A 16,185-nucleotide genomic window follows, 5' to 3' on the forward strand; every position below is an offset into this window, starting at 1 on the left:
CGCTTTGCCATTCTGGGATGAGCCAAGCGGGTGGGAGGGACACAGCTTTAAGAAGAGGGCTTGCTGTGAGGCCCTGGGCAGGGGGCCGCCTTCCTCCCCCGCAGTAGCAGAGTGGCCCCTGCGATTCAGGGGACCGGTGTGCGGAAGGCGCCTTCCCCCCGGGGCTCAGTCCGCCTCGGGCCGCGCTGCCCGGCGCGCCACATGAGGCCGCACCTCGCCTTGACGGCCGCCCTCTCCGTCCTTCCCGCTGCAGGATGATCCGGTCGCCCTGGACAAGCCGCACTCCCGGGATGCGGCCGCCGTCACGCACGCCTCGTACTCACTGCCAGCCTCCTCCTTCTCGCAAGATCCTGTTTACATCAACGGGAGCCTCAGCTACGGCTACCGGAGCTACGGGAACCTGGCCGGCAGCCTGCAGCCCGCCTCCTCGCTCCAGACCGGGAACCACAGCAACGGTGAGGGGCCATCGCCGCCCGGGGGGCTCCGGGGCCAGGCTGCCCCGTGGGCGGGGGCGCGTGGCCCGGCCCCCCCAGCCAGGCTCCGCTCCAGCTGCCTCTCTCATGGGCGCCTCAAGCGACCCGGGGGGGGGGGCGCCATAAGGAAAACCAAATTCGGGGGATACTGGGGGATCACGGAAGTCCCTGCTGGTTATTTAAGTCAGGGCGCGATTTGGTCCGTTGCTTCTGTCACTCGCCCTCACCCTTCTCAAGCTCCCCCGGGAAACCAGAGAGCCCTGTGGTGCCGGAAAGACCGCCAAGCGGGCGATGGCAGGACGGATGCGGGAGCCGCCGGCCAGAGCTGCGGGCAGACAGGTGTGCGCACCTTTGCTCGGCCCAGCACTGCCGCCTGGTACTTGCTGCTGTGAGTTAGAACGGCTCTGACCTGGAATTCTTGCCGGCTTCACTGCACCCTGCCTGGCATTCGCACAGGCAACAAAGGGCGTTTACTTGGGTGTTTCTATACCGATTCCAAGCATTTCCGCACCGCTTGCATTGGCACGATGCCTTCTAGCCCGGCTGGGTCTCCCGCCTCCATGGACCAGCGGGCAAGACTTGCAGGGAGAAACGTCATCCTGCAGGCCCCACAGGCCGGGAGGAGGCAATCCCGTTCAGCGCCGGCTCCCGGCTCGTCCTCACGGGGAGAGAGTGTTTTCTGGAAGATGCCTTTCCGGGATTAAGGCTTCCCTTCCCTTCCTAAGGCCCCTTAGCTCCGCTCCTGAAGCCCAGTCCCTTGAGCAAGGGAAGGGGGTCAGTGCCCTCCCTGCAGGTGGCTGGCCCTCCAGTGCCCCCCGTGTGTGGGAGGAGCTTGCCCTCCTTTGCAGGAGCCCCGGGGCCAGGACCTGCCACCTTGGGGGCCCACCTTGCTTGCTTTCTCCCTGTGTTTCCGCTGGCCTTCCCCCCTCGTCCACCTGCCGAGCTGGCATGGGAGGGGTCCCGCTGAGGCCTCCAGAGCAGCAGCCCGAGCCCACACGACGCAGCCTCCTCGACAATCGCGCGGCACGTGCGGCGGCTCCGCACATGCCCCTCTGGCCGTGCTGCAAGAGGTTCTCCGGCAGAGGCCAAGCCCCAGCTGCCCACGCCAGGCGCGCCCGGACCCCGGGCGGGAGGCATGTCTGTGCTGCGGCCTCTGCTCCCTGCCGGATTAGCCGTGCTGCCGAGGGAGCGTGGCAGGAGCGGCCTCCTCCTCTCCGGCCCCTCCTGCGGAAGGAGAGCCTCTGTGCCCACCCTGCCAGCCCTGCCCCCCCCCCCCGCTCCTGGCCCGCGGTGCCTGCTGCTTGCGCTGAAATCGCCGGCACACGACTGGCTGAAACAGTCCTGTTGTTCCCGGCTCTTGGACATCACCGCCTTTGGTCTCAGGTCCCGAGGTGACCTGGGGCATCGTTCGGGGCGGGGTGGGGGCCGCAGTCTCCCAGGCTGGGATCCAGAGGCACCGCTTGCCGCTCTGACCCCACTCTTTGCCCGCAGGCCCCACTGACCTCAGCATGAAGAGCGGCGTGTCCAGCACCACCCCCGCCGCCGCCACCACCCCGGCCAACAGCACGAACAGGGGGGTGCCCGCCGCCCAGCTCAGCCCCACAGAGATCAGCGCGGTGCGGCAGCTGATCGCCGGCTACCGGGAGTCTGCCGCCTTCCTCCTCCGCTCTGCAGACGAACTGGAAAACCTCATTTTGCAGCAGAACTGACTGCGCCCCCCCGGCCTGGGGCCCCCTGTGCCCGGAGACACTGCCCACCCCGTGCGAGGCCCTCCTCGATGATCTGCTCAGGACTGGCCGTTCCTCTGCCTACCAGCCACCACCGGCCTGGCCCAGGTTCTCTCTTTCTCCAAGGTGGGATCCTCAAAGACCTGCTCTTTCTCAGCTGAGGAGCCTGGGCCCAGCACCTGCCTTTCAGCCCACCTGCGCCAGAGCCTCCACCACGCCTGGAGAGATGCAGGGCTGTTGTTTGGAGGAGGAGGAGGAGGAGGAGCGGAGGAGGAGGAGGAGCAGGGAGGCCAGGGTGGGAAGGCGCTCCAGACACAGCAGTCGCTCTGTGGAGCCCGGCAGCCCCTTCAAGCCCCCCTCCTCCCACCCCTCCGCCTCTTCCATGTGCTAGGAAAAGCATATTTATTGAGAAAAGGACCCTCCCTTCCCGAGACCCCTTCCCCTCCACCCTAATTTATTTTTGTTCTGAGAAAGGATTCTTGCTTTTGTACAGATCTGCCACTTTTTGTGTCTGTCTGAGGAGGAAGCGGTCAGGAACTGCACTGCCACACATTCCATCCCGCCCTTCCACGTCCGGCGGCTGGAGGTGGGGATGAGCCAGGTGGGCTCTGCAGCCTGCGGGCTGGTTGGGCGGCTGCAGGGCCCCCCTTCTGTCGCTCTGCTCACTCTGCTGCCCAGCAGCCCCTTGGCAGCCGTCTCGGGCCGCCTCTGGGCTCTCATGCCAAGGCCCCAGCCTTGCTCGGCACAAGAACTCGCTGCCTTCACTTCCGTGGAAAACCTGTAGGCCCTCCGGCGAGCCCCCCGCTGCCTGGCTTTCCTCCTCCACACTCTACCTCACTCTGCATTGCGGTTCCCCCCCAGAATCTGCTCTTGCCGGTGCAGCAGCTGTGGGGCCGGGGGAGAGCCCCCATCCACCTTGCCGGCCCCTCGCTGCAGGGGCCACCCTCCCGCCGCAGGGTGTGCCGGAGACGGAGCTGCACGAACTGCCCAGGTGGGGAGCGTGTGGAAGAGGGAAGGGCAGCGCAGCCGGAGCCGGAGCCCACGGGGGCAGCGCCTGTCTCCCCGCGGGCCCATCCTGCGATGCTTCTCCAAAAGAGGCGTCTTGCAGCTCAGCAGGCCGAGCGCCGCGGCACCAAGCGCGGGAAGCGACTGAGCCACTTTGTTCCCCCCTCCAGCTCCCCACCCCGCCTGACCCATGTAACGCACTTGCTTTTGCTCCGTGCAATATTTCTCCAGTGCTGCTAAAATCAGGAACAGGGAGCTCAGGCAGGGAAGCCCCGCCACCCAACTCTCCGCGGTGGGGGGAGCGAGGCGGCCCCGGCCCACGGGCTGGACGAGGCCTCTCCACCTCGCTCGCCACCGGCCCGCGGCGATGGCTCCCGAGCCGCCCTGCCACGCCAGCGTCGCCAGGGAAAAGCGTGCCCCCCACCCCCCGCTTGGAAACCTCCCAAGGACAGGCCGCCGGGCTCTCGTTTCCCTGCCCTTGAGCGTCTGTTTAGCTTTCAGTCGCCTTGTTCCACAAGGTGAGAAAATTTAGCACTCCATTCCAAAACCAACTTAGCGGGAAGCAAGTTTTGCTCGAGCAGAATTTCCTTCCGCACTCACCCATGCTGGCTCGGGTCAGGCTGTTAGTTTGAAGCCACACCTTACACAAAACGTGTTCTCAGGAACAAACTACCGCAGAGCCTCTCATGAGGAAATTCTTAGTCACTGCTGTTCATCGCCAGGCTGTTGTTTCCCCGTCAGGGCAGGGCTTTGCTGCACGCAAGAATTGCTGGTCCTAGTTCGCATCCTTGTTTCTTAATTTTGGATATGCCGAGGGAGACCCTCGGATTTCGGGGAGGCGGGGACTAGCCCCTTGGCTGACCGTCCTCCTCTCAACCTTACTGTCACTTGATTTTCTCCCCAGCAGACCACAGTCTGGGTGTGCTGCTCTTCTCCCACTTTGATTTGTGTAAATATTTATTGTTGTGCGAGGCACTGGCAAGAACAGCCCTAGTAGAAAAACCCTTACTACACCCCCTTTGTGAAAATCTTAGCGTTAAAAGAATGGCAGAGACAATCGCTGTCTTTAAAATCCCGACGTTCAATTCCTCGCGTGTCGCCTCGGGTCAGCCGGGGGTGCCACCGGGAGCACATAGCCATGAGAGGGGGGCTGGTTACCCAGAGGCTTAGAGTAGAACAGACTGCTTAGGTAAACGGTCCCTTTGTGTAACGTTTCGAGTCCTCCTCACTAGATCACTTTGGAACTTGTCTTAATGTGCGTAAGTTGCTGCTTTTGATTTTTAAACCACTGGTAGAACATTGGAGACTGATAAGGGACGAACGAGGCCACCGGCAAGCCCACCGGGGTCACAGCCTGCACCTGGCCAGGTTGGGGTTCTGGCAAGGAGCGCCTCTGTGACTGGATATTTGGATCACAGAAGCCATTTGGACATCTCCGGTCTTTGCTGATCCCTGTAAGTAGAGACCTGTTTTTCTGCCAAAGGCCAGCTTGCCTAGTCTTACAGACATGAAGCCACTGGCTTCTCCATTCTCCAACAAAAGGAAAATGTTTTTGAGTTAGCAGGTCTTCTCTTATAATAATAAAAAAAAAGACTGAGCAAGAAATCTCCATCTTGCATTCCCCATAGCAGCATTTTGGCCAGTGGCCAAAGGTTTCAAGTGGAATGACTGCCCCCCCCCCCCAAGCCATTTCCCTTTCTTAGATGGCTATGACATTTAGTACCAGTCCCATTTATGAGAAATGCTGCTTTGAACTCAGAGGGTTAAATAAAAATTTGATTTCTAATTTTTTGTAAAACTTTTTACAAGGTTAGCCTAGCGATTTCACCAGAATACCAACTACAATCCCTGTCCATGGTCTGATTTTTATATAATTTAGTGGTGCTTTAGAAAGCTTGGTTTGGTTGTTGTTCCAGAGCTGTACGGCTCAGTTCTTCGCCTGTATGTACCTAAGACCAATGTGAACCTTTGTACTTTGCTCCTGACTTTGGACTCAGTGAAAGTGTACTGTTTACATGTACAGAACTCCCAGCACCCCCTCTGTGTTCTGCAAGACCCGTTTGTGGCGAGGAAGGCAAACCTCACCCCTGTTCATCTGCTTAGTAAAGCCACAAAGACTCTCTCACCTGTATCCTGATAAACAAAAGCCACACAAACCGCTCCGGGGATGTACTGGAAGGAAAACGGGATGTACGCAAGCCACCCCTCTTTTCCTTCAGGGGCCAGCTCACCATCCAGCTTTCTCATAGGAAGAGAAAACACGGGAGCTGGGAGCTCACGCACCACTTGAATCACGGATGATTCACGGCCTTCTGCCCCCGAACCGCCAAGGCACACGCGCGATAGAGGCTGGGCAGCAGGGCCGAGGAGAGGGGCAGGGCAAGGAACTGGCCCCTGCAGGGACCGGCCCGACCGGAGCCCACTGCGGGAAGACTCCGAAGCCGCCCCCATTTTCCCAGAGATGCGACACAGAAAGCAAATGGCACTTAAAACCAGCTTGAGAAGGTAATGCATCGCTGCTCAAACCAGCCGAGTGCTTCTAAGACGTCCTTCCCAACAGGCACCTATGCAACTTCCTGTGGCTCTTCTAAGCAGATGGGCACTTCCTCCTCCGTGTGCTATGGAGAGACTTTTGTGTTATATACAGTGGGTTTTTCCAGTAAATGTGGCTTAATATTTTAATTCTTAGAACGTGTGTTTGTTCTACGTGATGCAACTTAATTCTGTTCTGTTTGTGAAATGAGTAGCACAGGCCAACCTCCTCGTCCCATTCACTGAAAGACCAACGAGCTGTTTAAATCAAGCGGTTCTTTCCATCCATGGTATTACTTGCTAAATGCACTGATTTCATAAGTATGTGGATTTTTTTGAGTCTGTATATCATATTATAAGACTGAATCTACTTAATAAACACTGTATAACAAACAACGCATCTCACACCTTCCACGTACCTGCAGTGGCTTCTTTGCCCTGGTTCCCAGGGGGCCCCACAGGCCCACGGAGGGGGCAAGCCAGCCACCCTGGCTGCAGCGCCCACGGCCGCCACACCTGGCACGCCCCCTCTGGAGCAGGCCGCTGGGCCCAGGCTCTGGACCACCGTGGCCAGCGAGTCCGGGAAGGCTCGTGCCTGCATTTCAGCCCGACTGAGCAGAGCCCCCCGGTGCAGCTGCAGCCCCATCTACATAAACAGCCGTCTCATTTACGGCGTCAACCTGCCAGACACGAGAAACTGGCTAGAACAAGCCAGTGCGGCCGACAAGCCGGCCTGCGCTGCAGCCAGAGCAGTGCCCCACGCGCGGGGCCTCCGCAAGAGGAGCCGTTCCCATGAGCAGCTCCTCGCTTGGGCCCTCCTCTCCTGGTCCAAGTGGCGCGCGGGGGGGGGGGGGGCAAAGGGCTCCGAGGTGGCGACCGACGGGGCAGGGGTCGAGTGGTCGCCCGGCCCTGCTGGCGGAAGGAGGGGTCCTCTCGCCTCAGCCTGGGGAGGCGAGCGTGTTGGGAGTCCTGCTTAACATACGGAACTTCAGATGATCGTGGGAGCTCTGGCAGCCCAAGGAGCATGGAAGCTCCCGGTGCTGTCACAGGCTGCATCCCATAATCCACATCAAAGCCGGGAACCACCATGCACCACAAGTGCTTGAGGCCACCTGTCTGGGACAGCCGGTCCGCGGAACCAGTGTGGCGGCAGCCAGCCTGCCCAGATGCAGCGCAAACCACGGTTCAGGCCGCCTGGGTTTCCTGCAGACAGTCCGGGCGGCCGCAAAGGCGACCGTTACGCGCCGGAAGAAACCCGGCAAAAGGATGCGCCTCCTACTGCCGTTTTAATCCACCTTTATTTCCGGGGAAGACCACCCACAGCATCGAGGGGGCAGGTCTTGCGGAAGCCTCGGTCGCGGCTCTTCACCCACCACGTCACATGGAACTGAGGCCATTTCAAAAGGAAGATTTTAGGTACAGGTACAGCTTTTCAAAATGTTTTATTTTTTTCCAATACCACAAGGGACATACAACATCAGGGGTCATCAGAGAGGACTCCCCACCCCCCTCCCAACCAGACCGGCATCAGTCTGTACACAATAGTGGCCCTGGAGGATGCAGAGCAAGGGGGCCCGGCTGCGCCCCCCATCTTTGGTAAGCAGGTTTCAGACCATCAGCTCAGTTGCCTTTAATACCGCAATTCACTTCACCCTACTCTCCCACGTTTCCTGCTAAAAGCTGCCACTGATTAAGAGTAAACTGCTTTGGAGGGGAAGCCCAAAACAGCTCTCGAGTGAGGAGGCCTACAATGAAAGAGAGGTGCCTGCTCAGGGAAAGAGGTAGGTAAGAGCGAAAGAAAGGGCGAGAGGAAGCTAACAGACCTTCACTGTTCACTCACTGGAATAAAAATGGAAATTCTGGTTCCCCCACTCTTGCTAGGAAAACCAACTGCGAATGGGCACTTTCCAAAGGTGTAACACTGGCTTGCCTGCTCACACCAGGTAGGACTAGAATCCAGGTGATTGCTGCGAAGAGTGACAGGGATGGGGGCAAGACAAAATCCGAAGCGCCGACGCCTGAGCAGCTGGGCAAGGCCCCCCTTCGGAGCACGGGCCCCTTCCCCTCGAGGCAGCGAGCCCACCTGGGCAGGACAACGGGCAGTCGCAGCTGCGAGGTGCGGCCAGTCCCGCCCAGGGCAGGACCGAAGACACCAGCTTTGACTATGGATAGCAATTCGTTATCAACACCACTTTAATGCAATACTGCTGCAGCCTGAAAAATAAAGGAATTAAAAAAAAATCCTTTATGTACATAACATCAATTTACAGAATTGGCCAGTACTGTGTACAACATATAAATACATGATCGAACAGATGCATAGAGGGTACGTATAGGAGCCAACCATTTCACTTTTTACACCCAGGAACAAAGAGTTTAAAATTATATATATCTCTATATATAGTTTTTTTAAAAATGACACTGCTCAGAAAGCAGGCAGCTGCGTGCAGCCCAGCCCGTCGCACGGCCGGACGGACGGACGGCCCCGACCCCCCGGCTGCTGCTGCTGGCTCCCCCTCCCGGCTGCAGAGCCAGGCGGCTGAGACGCGGCCGCCCACCTCCTGCAAGCCTGCTCTGCAGCCCACAACCACGCGTGTCCTGCTCTCCCCCCGCACGGAGGGCCCCAAAAGCGGCATTCCCCTCCCACAAGTCCGGGAGGGGCGACGGAAGGGAGAGCGGGGGACAGAGCTCTGCTCCACTCGAACCAGTGGGACATCTGCCGCTCTGCCCTGCAAGACGATGGGGCTTGCTCCCATTCCCAAGGAGGCGTCCCCTCCCCGCAGGGGATGATGGGGCACAACCCCCGGTGCCTGGGGGGGCATTGAAGCAGGCCAAATGTGCAGCAGTTCCTACAAGGGACAAACGCTCCGAAACCGGACCGCCCCTGTGACCAATTGCCAACTCTAGCAGGAAAACCAAAACATACTGTGTTAACACTGCCTCTATTATGACCGGAATTATATTTTGTGTACAGGTTCCAGGATCCTCGTTCTCCAAACAGACACACTAAATTTACAGCTCGTCCCCTCGGGGCAGTAGCTCATCATCTCACCACAAGGCACAGCACGCAGAGCTTGGAGGGGCCGATGCAGTCGTCGTGGCAGAACGCCCCGCAGCCCTTGCACATGATCATGGCTTTCAGGCTGCAGGAGCACTGCAGAGAGATCTCCTCCATGCTGCTGCCGTCGGCAAACATCTGTGCGGAGAGAGAGACGCCACGGGACGCGGCGAAGTTCACCTTGTGGCCCAGCGGCATCATGCTTCCCGCAAGGCTTCGGGGGAACACGGGCGTGCTGGAGGAGTAGTTCAGGCCGGCCGAATTCAGCTGCAGCTTCGACAGCTTCCCATAGAAGGCCTGCTTGATGTTGAGCTGCGACGGGATGGAGGACGGCTCCAGCGGCTGGGCGAACCCCCTTCCGGGCTCCCGTGGCAGCTTGAAGAAGGGGAAGTCCCTCACCAGGGGGACGCTGGGCAGGTGCCCCACCAGCTCGGCGGGACTGGGCGAGGCATCCGTCCCCTTCTCCACGCGCCTCTTGGCTGGGCTTGCAGCAGCCAGGAGAGGCTTGCTCTCGGCTCCGGTGCCGCCCCCGGCCAGGCCGCGCTGCTTCGGGGGCCACTCTTCCCTGGCAGGCGGCACGCAGGCGCCAGGCGGGGCGCTCCGGGGGGGCGGGGCTGCTGGCCTGCTGTGCGACAGCATGCCCACGATGGGGAAGGGCTCCAGGGCACCGGCGCGCTGTGCACGAGCAGTGAAACCAGAGCCAAAGACCTTTTTCCCGCACGCCCCGTGGCTCTTAGGAACGGGCTCTCCACCCAGCGGGCTCGGGCCGGCAGACACCGTGCGCCCTGTGAGCGCGCCGGGCTTCTTGTCCGGGCCCTCGGGGGTGATGGGTTCCGCAGCAGCCACAGGAGAAGGCTCCTTCTGGTCGTGGCGACCGCAGGAAGGGGCCGCTCCTGCTCTCCAGCCAGGCGCATCTGGCTTCTGGGACGCACTCGCTGCTTGATCCAGAGCGCTGGGCGTGGGACCACTCTCAGGACATTCCGGCCCTTTCTCCAGCCCCTCCACAGGCAGGAGGGCTGGGTCAGCGGTGCGCTGCCTCTGGGAAGAGTCCCTCAAAGACTGCGGCACGTGGTACCCGTTCCTGACTGGGCCACACACCCCCATCGCCTCGTGGGGGGCCTTTGGCAAGAGGCCACCGCCCTTGCTCCCCGCTGGCAAAGGGCCCTGGGCAGAGGGCCAGTCAGGCAGGGAGGCTCCAGTCGCCGCCTTGGTGCTGCCGAGAGACCCTGGAAGAGCTGCTTCCAGAGGCAGGTTCCCCTTGAGCAGCTGCATCACGAGAGGGCTGCTTGCTTCTACAGACAAGGGCTTGGGGGCGCTCGGCACGGGCCTTTCCGGGCTTCCTGGCTCGGCGGGGAGAGCAGGCTCACAGGTGGTCTGGGGTCCCTGCCGTTGGGGCTGACAGAGGCCGGCGTCCCCTGCCTCTGAAGGCAAGTCCTTCCAGAAGGCGAGCGCGCCAGCGTTTCCAGGACTCTCCGACTTGATCCCATTATACTGCGCCACGGAGCCCCTGGGAGGAGCAGCCCCTTTCTTTGCGGCTCTGTGGTTCTCCTGGGCCAGCTCCACATTCTCGTCCGTGGACTCAGCTTCTAAGTCAGATGCCGTCTCCGTTGTCTCACTAAGCACGCTCCGGGTTTCCTCATCACTGAAGGGGCCGGGCCCAGAGCTGGGCCGCTCCTCTGCCAGCGGGCTGGCCGTCTCTGTTCTTATCCGCAGCACCACTTCCCACGGGGGGAGGCGGTGGGGGGCGAATCTGCCACACGAGGCACCGGGGCCGTCGGACAGCGGAGCCGGCTTTGGCGGCGCAGCTGCGTCCTCGCGACTGCCGTACAGCTCACTGGGCGCGGTTTTCCCCTGCCGGTGCTCCGCCAGCTGCTGTGGAGCCGCATGCGACAGCGGGGCGGACCCGTCCATCCCAACCGTTCTACTGTGCTGCGCGGAGCCGGGGCCGGAGCCAGCCAGCGGGTCGCCCCCGCCACTCTCCCGCAGTGGCTCAGGGCTGCAGCGGGCGCCGCCGGAGGTGCCCTGCCCGGCCGCGCCACCGCCATTGAGGAGGACGCCGTCACACATCTCTGCACTACCTGTGCCGCCAAGCAGGGCCACTGGGGACCGCTCCAGCAAGGCCCGGATAGGCGGGCCGCGAGAGGGGGGCTCCCTTGCTGCCTCCTGATCGTGGTCCCCCCGGGAGGCGGCCCAGGGGGACAGTCCCTGACTGAGGTCAGCCGGGAGGTGGCTGGCATCGCCCGCCGGCGTCCCCGCGGCAGTGCCGTCCAGGGGCGGCGTGGCCCTCGCGCCACCCGGGCAGCTGCCCCCCCAGGACTCCGCAAGCTGGGCGGCCCCTCCGGCTGCCGCGGGCACACGGCCGGGTGCCCGCTCGCAGGCAGCCCCGCCCTCGGCCCCCCTCGCACAGGCGGGCAGGCCCGCTCTGGCCGGCGCTTTGAGGCCCGCCTCCTCTCCTAGGTGGGGAGGCGGCAGTAGCTGTGCTCGCTGTACACGAGGCACGCACTTGCCGCGAGTTCTCTTCGATCGCCAGCACTTGGGGCGGCTGCCGGGCTGCTGGATCCTGCCGCCGCCGCCGCCGCCTTTGTCTGTGCACCGTCCGCCTCCTCCCGGCCCGCCCCCGCCTCCAATGGGGGCGGCAGGAGCAGCAGCCTCTCGCTGGACCCGGCCTTGCAGAGCACGGGCCTCAAAGTCAGCAGGGGCTGCGGCCTCAGCTCCGTCCTGGCGGGAGGGCTCTGCGCGGGGGATAATCCGAGGACATATCTGGTAGGCTGGCTGACCTTTAACCACCCAGGGGGGTTTGATGCGGGAAAGCTGAATCTGGAAAGGAAGCAGACAGGAAACGTCGCGCTCAGTATTCCGGGGGCGCCTGCAGAAGGAGGGCGCTGCAGCCCCCGGGCCCCCTCGCCCAGCACTCCCGTCCCTCCGTGGCTGACCCACGCCTGCCAAAGAGGCCCCGCCGGTGTTCCAAAATGACCGCGTGCACAGAGGGCGAGAGAGCAGCAGGGCCAGGATGGAACGGCACCAGCTTTTCCGCACGCCCGCCCTGTCCTCATCGACCCTCCAGCCCCACCCTAGAAACTGAAGGTGAGCCCTGCCCTGCTCGCTCAGGCCGGGGGTCTCGGCGCGCCCCTGACTACGCTGGCACCAGCCGTGTGCGATGGCACAGCCTCCAGGGACGGCCGCTGGCCGGCCACCCCCATGCCTGGGCCGGGGCTCGCTGTTGCTCCCTGGCACGGGGCTTTCTCGTACCCGGATGGGTGGGACTTTGGGTTCCTCTTTGGTGGGCTGTGGCTTTTCTGGGTGAACACTTTCAATTGTGTTACGAAAGGACTGACGATCTTCAAGCCGGGGCTTCTTCTCGGGGAAGGAGGCGGAGGCCGCTTGCTCAAAGCACTTTCGCTTCTGCTCCTTGGACTCCTGGCCCTGCGGCTCCTGGGACAAGCTGGGAATTCTGGCCGCGGCCGTGGCCAGGGAGAGCACCTCGCCCGCCTTGCTCAGGTTCCTGGCTGCCTCCGGTGGCGTCTCGGCCGCCAGGGACGCCTGGCCCCCCTTGCTCAAGTCCGCCTCCGGCTTCGTGTCCCCACAGCCACTGGAATCTGCCTCTGCAGACAACGCCTCCCTGGCAGCTTCCGCTGGCTCGGACTCCCGCAACTTATAGAGGCTCCTCCGGGTCCTGCACCGCAGGGAATGCTTCTTGAGGTGCCCGTCGCGCTGCCTGGTGACTGGGCCAAGCTGCACCTGGGCGGGCTCTTTGTGGGCAGTCAGGGCCGCCTTGCTTTCCGTGTCACCCAGCACCAAGTTCTGCGGCTGGGGCTCCTCCCTGGTCAAGCCAAGCCTGCGGGTAAGTGACACAGAATCCAGTTAGCAGGCAGCTCCCAGTGGAGAGACACTGCGTCGCCACCACAACCACCGAAGGAAGGCCTGGCTGCCGCCCGGGCCCATGGCAAACCCCACCCCACCCCACCCCACCCCACCCCACCCCGGCGTGGGAAGACACTTCAGCAAGCGCTTCTCAGGCGTAACCTCCGAAGAGCTTCCACCGCGCATCCCCCTCAGTTTGAACAGGAGATCCTGGGGGTTTCCGGGTGGGGTGCAGAGGAGCAAATGCCCGGGGAGTCTCGCGCCCTCACTTGGTGACTGCTTTGTTCAAGGCAGGCTCCCCACTGGTGCATGGTGACAAATGCAGGGGCAAGTTATCAGCTAGATATGCTGAGGCGGCCCAGAGTCGAAGCATGAACAATGCTGATTCTGAATACAATTCTAAAAATAGCTGGGAAAAGACTGGCTTCTTACTAAGCAAATGAAAACTAAGAGTGTTACAGGGATGTCCCTTCAGCTCAATAGTTTAGAGAAAGGGCAAACCTCAATTAAGTAGGCCTGGAGCTGCATTCTTGGAGAAAGAAAATACAGCGAAGGGAGGAAAGGGCGGCCTGAAAAGTTTCTGCTAAGACTCTGGGGGAGGCTGCATTGCGAGATGTTCAGAAAGCACACAGGGAAGCACTTACTTCTGCCCGTAATAGTCCTCAAAGAACCGCTCCTTCCACTGCTCTGTTTTCTTCTCCTTTTCCATTTCCTGCCTTATCCGAACCTGCATTTCGTGCGTGAACTCCCCTGCAAAGAAACAAGCCGACTGAGCAGGCCGCTCGGAAAAGAAGCAGGCGCACAGAGCACGACTCAGCGCGCCGCGCAGAAAACAGCAGCACGGCAGGACGCGGCGGACACGGCTCTGCGCGCCGCCAGACAGGCCGGCAGGGCTCAGCCAGACTCCCAAGGCACCGGGGCTTGGCCGCCGCAGCGAAGGCCGGGCGCGAGCCGAGACGAGCCATGCCAGGGCAGGGGCTGCCCCCCTTCTCGAAGGCCCCTCGCCCAACGGAGCGCTGTTCAGCTCTAAAATGCTACCGATTCTCTTCAAGGTGCAAAATACGCTGAGGGCTCCCGAGGAATAGTTCTGATTCATGCCCCTGGACCTGCCGTGGACTTTCAGGGGCTCCTTCAGGATGACAGGAGTCAAGCGAGGAGGCAGCCTGTCCAGCACCAACGATCTCCTGGCAACGCACCGCTGCAGGAGCCGAGTCCTAAGCACCATCGGAGGCACGCTCTCAGCATGCATGAGGCGGGGGGTGGGGTGCTCGGCAACAGCCTTCCCCAGCCTGGCATCCTCCAGATGCAGTGGAGTGGCTGGAGGATGCTGGAAGCTGCAGACCCATACATCTGGAGGCCCACGTTGGGGAAGGCTGCCCTAGAGCATAATCCAGAATCCTGTGCTAGACGCAGGGGCTGCTGAGCACTCACAGATGGCTTGACACCCAAACTGATATGGGAAGGATTCTCTTAAAGGCAGACTGTTCAAGCTTGACTGTTTGACCCTTTCGAAATTCTGTACCCATAAACAACTTGCAAGTCAAAACCGCTGCCAAAAACATTTGTATTATTTCAGATCCTATCTTTCCCAACAAAAATATAGCACTCAACATGGCTATCTATAGAAACACAGAAGCAGAACGAGTCAGAAGGGGCCTCCCGGGCCATCTAGTCTGACCCTGGCTCCAGCCGGCTCCACTCACGACATGCCCACCATGTGCACGTCCAGCCTGTCCTTGAACACCTGCACCAATGGGGCCTCAACCTCCTCCGTGGAAGCCCATTCCCACCCTCTGGGTCCTGACTGTCAGGAAGCGCTTCCTGGCATCCAAACGGACCCTGGGTTCCCTGAGCTTTGTTCCACTGAAACGCATCCTTCCCTCCCCTGCAGGGGAGGACAGGTCTCTGCCCACCTCCATGTGACACCTCTTCACATAAAGACTTTAAACCGGGCAAGCCACTCAAAATGCTCAAGGGAATTCATGATCAAAAGCAAGTGTGGTGCCACAGGCTTAAAACACCAACTGTCCAACACCACACGGTGCTTTTTATTCACTTTTCATAATCCACTAGAAGTTTGCATGGACTATTCAAGGGACTTTGCAACAACCATTCAGCATTCAGGAGCCTCCTGTGAAAGGGGCAGGAAGAGATTTCACTGGCCCTACTCTTGGGAAAGAAAACTGACAAAAAGGATGGATGCTGGAACAAAACAGAACAAAAGCAGCCGCTTTTTTTGGAAGAAAACCACTTGATAAATCAAAGCAGCCGTGCCAGAACCGTGTGGCTTGGAGAGTCAAGCAACAGGCAGTGGCGCCAAGCAACTCGCCAAACTTGGATGCTGCTGTTCCACCTGAGCTGCGCTGTCTGGCGCAGCTCTTGACACTTCTGGAGATGGAGAGCGGGCATCAAGCCTCTTGGTCGTCACCAGGGAATTAAACATCTCCGCTAAGCAGCAACACGCGCATCCTGACTGCCAATGCAACAGCGGCGATAACACAGATTGTCCCCAGGTTATGAATGAGCTCCATTCCTGAGAGCGCCCCTAAGTCACGTCTGTATACAAGTTGGATCTTGTATGTAAAAAGCACTTAAAACACTTAAGGGTACTTCCATATACACTAAAACACCTTAAACACAATACATCATGGTGATAACGATAATCATACAGTAATACTAAAGTAACTATAGGTACTGAAGAGAGAGCGAGAAAGAATCTGCATGTATATGGGGAGGTATACAGCACCATTCTAAAGAACAGTTTCGATAGGAAGATAGAAAGCGTCACTCAAGAGACCAGCACACCTACCGTCAGCCAGCCTCTCCCTCCAGCTCTGAGCAGCATGAGTGAAGAACTCATTATTCAGTGCGCTCCCGCTAAGCCGCATCAGCCCATCTGTCCCAGCCTAAAAGGAAACCAAGCAGAGTTGATGGGGGAGCATATTCCACTGTCCCACAACAGAGAGACGCACACTCCCCCAGCGTGGCTCAAGGGGGTACATACCTGCCTGTCCACTTCAGGGAGGAGAAGCAGGAGCTGCTGCTGGAAGTGCAAGGGCAGCGCATTGAAAGTCCTGGAGTTTATCAGTGCTCGCAAGTTTGTGTTGACGAGAATGGAGCCAGGCGTCTCAAAGTCTATATCGTCTCCCCTGTTCCTCTTCATTTGTCCTGCGGTTTCCCAAGAGCCAGTGAAACCAGAAATATTTACGCAGCCAACACTCAAGAGACTCTCCCCTCCACATGGCGGCAGCCCCTCAACACACACAAAGCTCATTTGAGAAGCTTTGAAAAATCAACACAGGCATTGCTAACATAAATGAAGGGATGAGACAGGCAACTCTGGGAGAAAGAGATGGACGACCGACGCTGCCTCTGGTCCACTTTGCTTACAACAACAGCCCGTGTTTAAAAAGTTGTGTCACTGGCTTCCCATTGAAGCCCGGGCCCAATTCAAGGTGTTGATTATGACCTACAAAGCCCTAAACGGCTTGGGTCCTGGCTACCTGAACGAGCGCTTACGTCCGTATAT

General features: G+C 60.1%; 2 protein-coding genes across 3 annotated transcripts in view; one reads left to right on the top strand and one right to left on the bottom strand.

Moving 5' to 3' along the window:
* The window catches only part of NOL4L (nucleolar protein 4 like), a 109,822-nt gene extending 103,683 nt beyond the window's left edge, over positions 1–6,139 (top strand). The window contains exons 13-14 of the mRNA XM_044455115.1: positions 254–455; positions 1,965–6,139. Coding sequence (XP_044311050.1) covers positions 254–455; positions 1,965–2,182 — 420 coding nt within the window. The 3' untranslated portion in view covers positions 2,183–6,139. The remainder of the gene's footprint in view (positions 1–253; positions 456–1,964) is intronic.
* Positions 6,140–7,160: 1,021 nt separating this feature from the next.
* Positions 7,161–16,185, bottom strand: part of ASXL1 (ASXL transcriptional regulator 1) — a 34,080-nt gene continuing 25,055 nt past the window's right edge. For both annotated transcript variants that reach the window (XM_044454903.1, XM_044454902.1), the window contains 5 exons: positions 15,661–15,824; positions 15,466–15,562; positions 13,301–13,406; positions 12,045–12,630; positions 7,161–11,612 (listed from right to left, as the gene is read on the bottom strand). In XM_044454903.1, the coding sequence (XP_044310838.1) occupies positions 8,781–11,612; positions 12,045–12,630; positions 13,301–13,406; positions 15,466–15,562; positions 15,661–15,824 (3,785 nt within the window). In that variant the 3' untranslated portion in view covers positions 7,161–8,780. The remainder of the gene's footprint in view (positions 11,613–12,044; positions 12,631–13,300; positions 13,407–15,465; positions 15,563–15,660; positions 15,825–16,185) is intronic.

Source organism: Varanus komodoensis, unplaced genomic scaffold (genome assembly GCF_004798865.1).
Source record: "Varanus komodoensis strain SLA01 unplaced genomic scaffold, ASM479886v1 scaffold8, whole genome shotgun sequence".
NCBI lineage: Eukaryota > Metazoa > Chordata > Lepidosauria > Squamata > Varanidae > Varanus > Varanus komodoensis.